This window comes from Trematomus bernacchii, unplaced genomic scaffold (genome assembly GCF_902827165.1).
Source record: "Trematomus bernacchii unplaced genomic scaffold, fTreBer1.1, whole genome shotgun sequence".
Classification (NCBI taxonomy): domain Eukaryota; kingdom Metazoa; phylum Chordata; class Actinopteri; order Perciformes; family Nototheniidae; genus Trematomus; species Trematomus bernacchii.
Genome location: NW_022987784.1, coordinates 178,840 through 192,002, shown reverse-complemented (window position 1 = coordinate 192,002; position 13,163 = coordinate 178,840). Strand labels below are relative to the sequence as shown.

At 38.3% G+C, this 13,163-nt stretch overlaps 1 protein-coding gene across 1 annotated transcript in view; it reads right to left on the bottom strand.

Moving 5' to 3' along the window:
• ptdss2 (phosphatidylserine synthase 2) overlaps nt 1-6,002 on the bottom strand; it is a 28,261-nt gene extending 22,259 nt beyond the window's left edge. The window contains exons 1-2 of the mRNA XM_034149457.1: nt 5,795-6,002; nt 4,644-4,998 (exon numbers count right to left, since the gene is read on the bottom strand). Coding sequence (XP_034005348.1) covers nt 4,644-4,882 — 239 coding nt within the window. The 5' untranslated portion in view covers nt 4,883-4,998; nt 5,795-6,002. The remainder of the gene's footprint in view (nt 1-4,643; nt 4,999-5,794) is intronic.
• Between the last annotated feature and the right edge of the window lie 7,161 nt (nt 6,003-13,163).

Here is a 13,163-nt window from a genome sequence, read left to right as displayed (position 1 = left end):
CATTATCGCCCTTATTCAGCTCGGAACGCCCTGAACTCGAGCCGAGGGCGTCCAAAAAATGTTTATAATTCGAGAGAAGATTGAGAGTTTTCATAGCTTGAAATGACGAAAAGGAAAAAGGACAAGGACATCCCTCTGTTGGAGGGGCAAAGGAGTCTGGTGGGATTCTTTTCGCCGCCAGCAAAGCAAAGCTGTGACAGAAAGTGTACTGCCGGCGAGCCTTGGCGGGGGGGGTGCTAGTGGAGCACGCGCGTGAACTGCGAGCTTGGTTTAGCATCAAGTTTTATTCATTTATAGATTACTTTTTTTAAGTAAAATGCATTGCTAACTTCTTTGAGGCATCAGTATGTTGGTTGTGTCCATGATGTTGAGCGAGTGTGTGGTTTGGAAATAGATAATAAGACAATGAAAGAGTGTGTGTGATGGTGAGTAGGATTAGTGGTCGTCAGCTGGCTGAAAACACAACAGATGGAGGCCTGACACAGCAGCTGACCATAAACAGTGAACACGTTTTTTTTTTTTTTTTAGAACAACTTTTACCAATGCGTAACACCAAACCATTTCCCTGCTTCGTGACATTTGCTTAACACAGCCATCCTCCAAAGATTTCATCATCATCATCATCATCAGAAATACTTTGTCCATGTTTACTGTCATTAGGGAAAATGTCACCAGGTGCAATGGGTGTGTCTGTTTTATATGGGTTTTTGTATTTATTAATGTCAGTGGAACAGAGGCATCAGCGGTTTCAGACTGTAGCTACAAACACAAGTTGTCTCTTCAGGCGACTTAAATGATAGGGTTAAAGCACTATATATACCCGTTTCACAACACAGCATGGTATGAAAATTGATGGTTACCCTACCATTTGCTTTTTTACACTATTGAAGACAACTGAAATAAGTGGGTGTGTGTGTTAAAAGCACAGACAGGAGCAGTGCATCCATCTACTGTTTGTTAATAGTTTATAATCACAACATTATTTTAAAAACTCACAGTTGATATTATTTTTCATTAACTATAGAATGCTATAGTGCTGTTAACATGTAAACTTAATGCATCATATCACCTATTATAGTTAGATGCTATAATTTCATCAGGTTTACAATAAGATTATTATAATAATTATGTTTATTACTTTAAGGGCCATAATTGATAATAAAAATAATCATGGGTATGGCACGATATTATCTCATATCATTTGTAACCCTATTAAGTAACAAAATAATAAATCACCAGCAGTTTTATTATTTAAGGATACTCAATCATACGATAAGCAATGGTTTAAAAAGACCCTCATTTTGTATTGAGCTTATTGCTGTTATGCATCAACCTAAAGAGCGCCAACCGCTCTCTTGCTCTCCGTCTCGGGGTCTGAGTCACGGAGACGGCACGCCAGGTGTCGTTAGCAATTTATCCCAGATGAACCTCCTCATCCAACCAGTTTGTCAGGAGACACAGGGGAGGGCCTGGCTCCTCTCTCACCCAACGACCACTCACCACCACCGGGAGAGGAGAGGAGCGCACGACACCAGCCTGAGCTCAGAACCAGATTCACCCCTCGGATGGAGGCTGAACATCCAGAGAAAACAAGCTACAGGTTAAAGACAGTCTAAGACGATGATGGAAATTCTATCACTGGAAGACACAAAAAGGCTGAAGCTGGAACTGAAGTCGTACAACGGTGACGGTTTAATTTGAAGCTTCATCAAGGAAGGGTACAAACAATGTTGGTATAAAAAGTGTTCATGCTGTGTGCCGCCACTATTTCTGCTAATATCTCCCGGGGTTAGATTGTTTTAACTGACTCTTAAACTGGTCATAAACATATCTGCCAGAAGTCCAAACATGTCTAAACTCCAAAAACAAAAAGGTGCCACATACAGATGTAGAATTATAGAACAGATCAAGGTCAGGATGTATCAAATAAAAAAGCTGCACATTTGAAAGTAAGACATTAATATGACAAATAATTCCAACTAAAACCACAAATGACAATCAATTTAATGTTGGCAAGTCTAACACTTTAGACATAAAGTTGAAATACAATATATTATATTAATAGATAGGAGTTAGATCCAAATATGGTCATATTTAACAATGATCAATCAGAGTATATGCAAAGAAAAGCCTAATGTTGTCATGCAGTGAATGAATAGGCTTTAGTAAATCAGTGTGTACCTTTACCAAGCTTAAAACGTGACATTATTTCATAAATGCTTGATTTTTTTGTTTTATATATTTGAACAGAGTATAATCTGTTATTTATGATCTAAATTTGTTATAAATCACAGGTTCACTGGCCCTGTGACATAAATCCTGTTGTGAGTTTTCTTTAAAGTGGTGTTACAACTATAACTTATCAGTTCTGGTCTGAAAATGCATCTAAAAATACATAACACTTTTTAAACTTAACACTGTCAGCAGCGAAAATGCACGAAGCAGTGTCAGTAGAAACTAAAATGTGTGGGCAGCAAAGCTATTTAGGGATACATCAAAAGTAGTGTGCCAGCACAAAATGTGGTTTCATCAGGCGGACTTCTATAAAAGGATCTCTGAGCTATTCCTCTTTCCTCAGAAAAAAATATTCCCTCCACTCCAATCTGTGCTAATAAGGCAAGCTGCATGACACATGGTTATCTTCCTTAACAACCACAGGAAACTGACACCATCAACAAACTGTTCAAATATATTGGTGTATCTGTGTAACACTTGGGAGACTCCCACAACACAGCCAATGTGCTTCGGTCCTGACCGCATGACAGGAAATGAACTTCAAACCACTCAGATCTAGTTACTTCCTTTATTTCAATTGGGGATTTGTGGTTAGCTAAACACTCTTTCTTCACAGTTAACCAAAGTCAAGTGTCCACTAGGGTTTAATTTGAGGTAGCGGGTAGCATTAGCGCATTTATAAAAAAAGATTGACTGCCTAATGTGCATTTCTATGTCTTATGACAGATAGGGAGGACTAAGATGCTACACATTATACATTTAATTACATTTTCCCCGTTTACACACATGCATTCTCAGCCAGGTTGCCATGCAAATCCTGATTTTAACTTGACCAGAAGTTCAACAGCTACATTCTTCATTATCAATTACCTCAGACTGGGACTGCCAAGCAAACAGTAAGGCAGACATTCTGACCAGCATTCACATAAATAACAAGCAACAAAGGGCGTTTGTGGCTCAGGGGGAGGGGTGGTTGAATCAGTAGGTCACTGGTTTGATCCTCAGTCCCTGCAGTCAACATGTTGATGTGTCCTTGGGCATGGTACTTAACCCCAATTGCTCCGAAAGACTGTGCCATCTGTGTGTAAGTGTGTGAATGTATGTACAAACTGATGAGCAGGTGCCGCACCTTGTATGGTAGCATCTGCCTACAGTGTATGAACGTGTGACCTAAAGATTGTCAATACTGTATTTGCATTTTGCATCTTATTATTTGACTAAACAACCAATTGCAGTCTAATTTAACAACTCTGCATTCAACCATAACCATTATGTTTTACATATGTGTTGAAACAATTTCAGTGTTAAGTACAAAGTGCTGATTAAACCATATGTTACGGTGCTGTTGATTATACTGCAGAGTTTCAAGTATTTAGTCGACCTAATTGATATGCATATGGTGGCTATACTGTATAATAGAAATCATTCTATACTGCAGGATGCTGGCCTACTTTCATATCCCGAATAGACCAAAGTATTTGAGCGTCTTTGTTCCTGTTAAAGCCTCCAGTAATACACTAACAGGAAACCTAGGAGGTAGAGGGGGTAACACAGTAATGAGGAATCCTCACTAATTGTTTCTCTCAGGGAACACCAGTCTCCTGTGCTGTCAACGATATTGGATAGCTTTTGCAGATTCTTCCTGCCCTTGCTTTCCACACAGAAGCACGGCTTTACACACAAAGCACAGATGAGACAGGCATACACTTACTCAGGCTTATATATTCTTCTCACGACAGGTTGATGACCCATGGTGGCAGTATTTTCAGCAGGACTGCCGAACAGTATGTCACTTTTCCAGACTATCCTCGTGCCCACACATGGTAACACCTGCATCCTGCACATGTCCCCGCACTTGTGTATGCATTTGTGTCAGTGCGGGGTGAATACAGGACTCACTCCTCCTGTTGGCCGCCATGACAGAATACCCTGTCTCCACTTCAAATCTGTCATGGATATCTTTCTGCTGAAGCTGCAGGCTAGGATATTGGCTATTGGCTTGTCGACAAACAAGCTCTGCACTTGGATGTGCAATGTAAGCATCAATATCATCCTGGCAGGCCATACACCTTTATATCCAACACCTTGTGGACGCTTAGTATTTCCATTTTATTATTTGCATTTGAATAAGTTCACATTTCCTCTTGACCACAGACATGCTATTAAAACACACAAGATGTAAGACAGGTCACTGTATTTGTCAGGATAACTGAGATCTCCTGGGCCTGTCTTTCAGTTCACCTTGAAAGCTATAATAAACCACTGCTGTCACCCCTTTTACTGCATGCACTGAGAATTAGAAGTACTCTCATGTAGTCACTGATCAAAACAAACCCCATCACCTCAGATGCTGCAGCAGTCAGTATTTGACATTTTCTATTCCTGACATTGCCATAAAAAGCACTCACCAGAAAAAGGTGTTGGTCCCGTCGTCGTAGACTTCACAATCCACTCCACAGTTCCTCCAATTCATGCTCTCCCTGGAAGTCTGCTTCATCACATTAGCCTTGATGTGTGCGCTGTGATCCGGACAGCCCGGCTCCACCGCACCGTCGTTGACCTGCGCGGTGGCGGGGGCGGATGTGGCGCACTTGCTGGTGGAGCTCATGGCAGCCACGCCGCTTTTCCTCGACTCGGGCTTGGTCATGGCTTTTGACTGCCCCTCGGTGCTTTAAACTGAGTCTGTGCAGTATGATTTATCCCTGGGCTGGGCTCCAGTGTACGGTGATCCGCGTTAGCCCCACCCAAGAGTCTGTCAGCATCCTGGGGAGGTTTGGAGATAATGAACGTTACTAAAACTAGGGAGGAGAGAATAAAACCTGAAAATCCTGCTGAACACCGCCTTATATAGTCCAGTACAGTATGCATACAAAATCTGAATTAGCTTCTTCTGCTCTGCCACCGCCTACTTATTATAACCACGAATTTGTACAGAAAACTACCGAGGTAAGACTGTCATGTGTCAGCATGGGCGACCACTTTCTGACATAACATGTTTTAATTGATGCGTTCAGGTGCTGAAACAGGTCACAGTAATGTCTACTCATATTATTCTCGTTCACATGTATATATATATATATATATATATATATATATATATATATATATATATATATATGTTTCACTTCTCCTGCATTACTTGCACATTAGTCTTGCAACATTCTCTAACACTATTTTATTTATATTCTGTTATTTCTTGCAGAATTTATTTTTGTATAGTTTATGTCTTATATATATTTATTTTTGCATTATTGGAGGAGCCCGGGACTTCCATTGCCATATTTACACTACCTACTGACATTGCATATGACATTAAGCCTCTGAAGCCTTTGAACCTCCTGCACTGCCTTGATGTAAAACAGCTTTGCTAACCGTTAGCTCCATGTAGCAACCTATCTTTTGACTATGTGACCTTGCTAACTAAGCTAAGTTAAGGAACAAGCTTGTTAACGATTAACCAACATATAACCATTATTAATCAAGGCTTTTTTTTTACACATGCTTTGTTAGAAACTGCCTTTGTGGTAGAAATCTTTACATTTAAGCTAACATTACTTACCAGTTGAATTTAAGGGATTACTGACTGATCCGGATGAGTTTAGTGAGTCAACGTAAGCTGCTAACGCTACATCAATACACACGTTTGAAATCCCGTTTTGTTAGTAGAAAGAAAAACACATTTCGCAGTAAACTGTGTCCCACACTCCGCCTGGAGACTGGCTTTACTGAAGCAACAACAGACTCGATCCAGATAGATTTAGCTTCACGCCAGACACACATATGGGCATGGCGTGTGTTTGGTGTCAAGCTAACGGCCGCAGCAATACCATATCCGGTTCATTGTTTTCAAAATAAAAGCTGATCCGTTGGTGTGAGTTGAAAATGGTTTTAATTTGTAAGCACAATCTTGAACCCGGAAGTCTAACTCTTGTTACTTTTAACAATGTCGTCATTTTGATGTTCTGACTTTATGTGGCGAAAACTGTTGAAATATATGACTATGAAAAATACGCAACTAGAAAGACTACAAATCCCAGAGTTGCGTAAGTGAGCACGTTAGTTAGCATTACAGCCTTAGCCTTGTCATTTTTATTAGCCTTAACATGAAGTAACATGAAGTAACCAAAAATGTTAAACAGTAAGAGTAGTAGTCATATTTCGTGAACCCTTTGAAGAGTACTGTCACACCGGTGTGATCATTCTATAATACACCGTTTAAGCCCTGATGCCCCCCGGGGGAGACATCTTTTTCTACTTCATGCTATCTGCACAAATGGTTAACATTGAACATTAAAAATATCAGGCAGTTCAGGGAGAATCGAAGGAAGGCAGGCAGGCAGGCAGCTTTGCATGACATTCTCCTGGAAGTGTTTAATTGTGGTGATAGTGATTTTTTGGCAAGACTGTAGTGACGGCCATCTTGGTGACGTGTGTTGTTGTGCGAGACCAGAGATGTAGTTCATTGAGCGGTTTCACACAAAAAAAGTGTTACTTCGCAGTTTTACGGCAAACATTTTTTTTTTTACTTGCAAAATTATCTTTTAAATTGACAAACCTCATATGTGTAATTCGTGGCACAATTCAAACGGGATCGAAAGATAACTTTTCTCTCGCCATTGACTTCAATACATAATTTTTCCGAAATAAGGTCCCATGGAGGTCCACCGGAAAGGGAGGGACTTCGCCTCTCTATACGATTTGTGTTCAGCAGTGGATGAGTTAATGTTAAAGTTTTGTTATATTGCTGTAACAATAGGTAACGTACAACGAATTCACCACAGAGAAGTGTTTAAGGAGTTAAACTGCTAAAATAGTTTATCTAAAACCGTCACAACATGTTTTGGGTAATTTGCATGTCGTCACTTCCGTTCATCCTACATGATAAACAAAGAGATGAGCAATGATGGCATTTAATAAATAAATACAAATGATTTATTCAGTATTTTAAAATAGATATGAATATTATATTTTATATATTTTAAAATACAAATATTTAAAAAAATATATATATAAAGCAAATAAATATATATTTTTTTAAAGCAAAGAAATTCACAATTTTATAATAAAAGTTGCCGAATGCAGTCAGCTTCCATATCTATTATGTATTTGTTATTCAGTAATTGAGCATCAAAAAGTTGTATCAGAAAGAAAAAACTATCCTGTTTTTCTTACTTGTTTTTTTACACTTTGTGATTGTTTTTCTCATTGCTTCACTGTGATAGCTGACCCTTTGAGTTTATCTTGTAAGAAAGTACAGAAAGAGAAAGAAAAGCGTGTGTTTAAAAAAATAGCTTTGTATCACAACTGTGTGTGCCATGTGTGTAGACCCACAGCCAAAGGCAACATGCTCTGCGGTCAGGATGAGGCCCACTGAGAGCTGAGAGCCATAACGGCCACCCTCATAAACTGTGAGGGCAGAGGTTTAGTTATTGTAAAGGTAAATGGATGACAGGAATAGCCCAAGGCCTTAAGTATTTGTCTAACTCAGTTTATAATGTTTGACTGCATGCCATATAAAACACTTAGCATTCAAACACAAATAACCCTTAAAGGGATGCTGCTCCTTTGAAGACATTTATTGTTTCAAAACAAAGAATATATGTTTTTTATATGTTTACATCTCTTTGATTCAGGGCATAATATATAAGTCTTTAAATCCCATAAAAATAAAGAAATATTAAAAATGCAAAACATTCACATTCACTTTAAATGAAGCTATAATAACAGGAAGAAGAGATTGAGCCTATTCAAGGGACAGCACCACTTTACAAAAGTCAAGCAAAGTCTTATCTTGAAATGAACAGCGCTGGTCTAGCACAAACAGTGCAAAGCTTGCAATCCATCATTCATTTTAATGTAGGTCTTTGCTTCTGCTGAAGTAGTACAAAAACATTCCAAGAGTTACCTCTGAATAATTCTGTTAAGGTTATACTACATTTCAGAGCTAGTTTTGGGCTGTAAAACATCTCCCTACGATTCACAACATCCACCACTTTTATAACTGCTGGAAAATAGACTAACTTGAGGATTAAGGAGTTCTTAACCCTCCTATTGTCTTCGTTTTCCCCCCCTTACTTTGGTGTTCGCCGTCAAATTTGACCGGTCCTGTTTTAACTGCTATTACATTAACACAAAAACCATTAATCATCACCAAATTTCATTTAACACCCTTTCAAAAAGTAAATATTGTATCAGACTACTGGTATACATGAACAACTGCAGTAAATATACAAAGACACTGAACATGTATTGCGTGTGCCAGGTGTGATCCATGTGGGGGGATGGGCACATAAGAGCGGGAAATGTGTCATTGTTCTGTGTGTGTATATATATATATATGTGTGTGTGTGTGTGTGTGTGTGTGTGTGTGTGTGTGTGTGGGTGTGTGGGTGTGTGTGTGTTTTATCTGATCCGGATGGTTACTAATTCCTTTTCTTTATGGGAACACCATTGGTATTACAAAGTTGACTAAATCATCCAAAATTCAATGAAAGTGGTGATCAGCAATTGTATATGTTCAAATGTCTACTGTGAAGGATATCATAAAGCCTTAATGCAATCGAATGTAAAACAAAAAAGTTATGATTGATGAAAGTAGTAAATCGGTCAGATTTGACCCGAAGACAACAGGAGGGTTTTAAATGCTTTGTAAGAAAGAAAAAAATACACTTTTTCCTACCTTGTCTTACAAAAAGAAAACACAATTTGCTCTGTTTTGGGGCATGTCACATAACAATATATCTGATGGATGCTGGCTTTCTGATTTTGTTGTGAAAAATATGACATTAGTAAATAAAAACAATGGCAACATGTCAAAACATGGGTTTAATAAAAAATCATAGATGTAGCCGGAGGGCTGGTACAAGAAACTCTAATGACATAAATATTGGCTGAAGTCTATAATAAAATTGTGGTTCAACATTGATTTAAATCAGACATACATGGGATTTTAAGGTATTAGAAAAGTCGGTACCACTTTACAATAAGACTACCCTTATAAAGGATTCATAAAGGGTTTATAATTAGGTTATGAACCATTTTTAAACCAGCTCTAACATAGTTTTCACACATCAACACAGGCTCACTATTTGGCAAGATGACTAAGCCTTATATTGGCTACTTAGCGAGAATCAACTCAGTGAACAACAGATACCAAGGATGCTGGCTGATGAAGAAGACGAAGTAAGCTAGGTAGCCAATATAAGGCTTAGCAGTACAGATAAATGTGGGCTCTCTATTTGGCAAGCAACCGGTCACAGTTGCCCTGTTTATCTCATGTCTTATAAAAGCTTATTAATGATTTATAAAGTGTTCACAACCTAATTAATAAATGAATTACAAACTATTCGTAAACCCCTTATAAGGGTAGTCTTATTGTAAAGTGGTACCGAAAAGTCAACATCAGATTTTGTGTTAAATAAATTAGCTTAAAATGTAAATCAATCAGTTTTCTTTCTGTGTTTTCTCTCTGCACAACAAAATTCAACAGGAATATCTAATGAAACAATCACGTGTGGGCTCACTGCTGTTAAACATTTTTCAAAGGGTCTGATGAGATTACAGATAAACGCATCATTTCGATGGAGTGGATCATTGGGTAGGAAACAGTGGCTCCGGGAAGTCACTGTAGTGGGGTGTGACAAACGATGGCCAACTTCAATTGAAAGGCAGCACGCAGACAAAACTGCTTTATGGGTTTAGCATATGGTTTGGGGATCAAATTACCATTCATCCTGCTTCTGAAGGGGCCTGCGGTGATGCCTGCAGCCCCCCTGTCACATCAAAGGGAGGAGTTTGTTCAAGGTATTGGTCTCCGAGGGGGTCAGGGTTTCAAAAAGGTCTTGTTACTATCCATTTAAGAAAAGGTTCATAAGTAAGTTCAGTTGTATCATATATACTGCAATACAAGATTAAACAATGTATTTTTTAATGTCAAACCTTTTATACTGTGTATTTGTTGTACTGCCAAAGTGCAATTTGTATTTACTTTTACTTCACATAATAAACATTTTCTTGGGTCTTGCAGAGATTTATTGCATCGTTGACAGTTTCTGTATCACCTTCGACTAACCGCTGACCAAATGGGTTTTTATCAACATCGTATTTTTTACTTTGCATTAAGCTCACCTCAGGGTGTGTCCACTTCTGTCAAAGAGAAAGTTGTGTGTGTGTGTGTGTGTGTGTGTGTGTGTGTGTGTGTGTGTGTGTGTGTGTGTGTGTGCGTGTGTGTGTGTGGTGTGTGTGTGTGTGTGGGTGTGTGGTGTGTGTGTGTGTGTGTGTTTAAAGATGAAATAATCAAACTTTAGTTGACTGACCTGCTGCTCCAAAAAAAGCTGAGATTATCCTTCTTCTGAAAGAATTACTCTTTGCATCTTCATGGTCTCTGTTTGAGAGCAGCCTTTAGGAGTAATTCATCGTTCTCTTATCAAAGCTAATCAGTGACTAGTGTGAAACTGAGTAATGAGATGAGACAGGTAAGTAAGATGATTTTCTGTACAAGAATAGTTTAATGTCAAAACAAAACCACAGATTCTGCTGAACATCATGGCCTGTGATCTACTTCATTGATTACAAGGAAATAAGATTAAAGTGGTTACTTTATTTAATAATGTATGAGGTACAATTTGCTTTCTATGCATACTGGCCATTGAAAAGGCCATGTTAGAGTTTTACCACCAGAGGGAGCCAACACACAACACATAGAGATCTCTGACTGCCTTGATCACAGAGAGTTTATCATGATCATGATTAAGGTAAAAGTGATGGCAGAGATCATAACTAGGTGTGGCATTAATCACAGCTCAACTTAAAAGATCAATCATTATAATCATGTCTCTTTATGATTAAAAGAACCGCGAAAAGCAATAATGCATTTGAAAGACAAAAAACACTCTAGATGAGGTGTATAGTAGCAGTGTTGTAAGTGTACTCACCAATTATTTTTGATGCATATTGTGTTTTATTATTTATTATTAATCATTTAAAATATATATTTTGTGTCTGTGAAAGTGAAACTTGATTTATTTTATTGCAGGGTCTGATTATTATATTTTTGACACTTTAAAATACCAGTATCCTACTGAATGCTGTACAATCAGATTTTCCAAGTAAAAAAAAAAATGGCAAGATAAAATGTAAAAAAAAAAAATCAATCAACTTTTCTTTTATTCTTTCAATATCGCGATAAATATCGTACCGTGGACTTGTTATCGCGATATTATCGTACCGTGAGTTTTTGGTATCGTTACATCCCTACAAAACACATTTCTACAGTAACCATTTAAAGATTTAGAGGCCTTATTGTCTAATGCACAATAGCTATAGCTAGAAAATGAAAACCCCAGGCTCCTCAAAAAATGCACCATAATGTAGACTAAAGACAGAAAAAGTATTAATATACAAATATTAAATTATCTGCTACTCTTGACTTATACAAACTGTGTGCTTTGATATGGGGGGTTGTAGCGTATCAATTGCTGCCTTTAAATGATTAACTTTGCACACTTGTTTTGTTTAGTGTATTATTGTGATACTCTAGTGATATATGTATTTTGCTATTTTCGTCTGTGAACTTGCATATAATTTGCTGTTAATGTTAACTTTCTATTTGTATTATATTTGTATCTTATTCTATCCTATATGTTTAACTCATGTGTAATGTTTGACAATACAGCTGCTGTGACAAAATAATTGTACCATTTTGGGATGGATAATTATCTATCTATCTTTGAACAAGCTCATGGTGCAGTACTACATTTGAACCACTGAGAGTCACTGTGTACCTTTTATTCACTCCCAAGGCGTTGCCTGTCTGTCCTGACTGAGTTCTGAGTACAACAGACTGCAGACATTATGCACTCAAAGTTATTAATGGCATTGTTCTGATGTAAGGACAGTTATATTTTAACCCTCAATTAACGTAATGTAGATACTGAGTAATGATGCATGCATGACCAATAATCTATTCCACCATATCTAACCAGTAATTATCCTATCGCGTGCACACACATTAGTGGTGACAGCCTGATTGTGTCCTGGCTGCAGTGATTTATAACTTTGTGGATACCCTTACTTTTCCACTGAAACTGAATACCTGTGTTAATTTAGTGTAATGCCATGTCTTGCAGTTGTAATTTACTACTTGACATGATTACAGCTTTTGTTAAAGAGTTTAAAACTGCTCAGCTGAGCTCAAAACTTTTTTGTATCTGTGACCTTGCCTTGGCTCTTTAATGTTGTTTACTTTGCTCACGTGCGTAAAACCAAAGCAGCTCTCAGTGCACACGGCTCAGTGAAGACGCTGTATGACCCGAGGAGCTCACAATGTTATTGTGGTGAGAGAGAAAAAAGGGAGTGTTGAGATACGAGGGTGCGTGTACTATATCGATAAACTTTAAGGGGTCAAACATCGGACAGAGAATTTAACCAGCAAGGTTACATATTCATAAACAGTTGTTTCTCATTATTATATTGGAGAAAACAAATACTGAATTAGATTTGTAAAATGGTTCAACAACCATTTGGTGCTTTCGTGTAACATGAAACGATCGATGTTAGTCCATTATCGAACACAGCAGCCATTGTGAGGAAGAAGGAAACAAAATTAAGTCCGATATAGACGCACAACCAGCTGCTTGGCTATGCACCCAAATCCGATCAGAAAACGCACTCTATCAGCCTGACACTGGGAAAGTCTGCAGAGTGTTATCGAAAGGGTTGACGCTCCGTGAGACCAAAACGCTGCGCTCCGCAAGACGCACAGCCAAATGGGCACCAGTGGCCGATGGGAAATCAGGGTGGGGGTTGTGCGTGTTTTTGGAGAGGGTTGGACTTATTAAGGCAACCAATGAGAACGTCTCCTGAGGTGGCTGCTCTGACAGAGGAGTTGTTCTGAGGTTATATACCCAACATCTTACTGAGAAGGTACA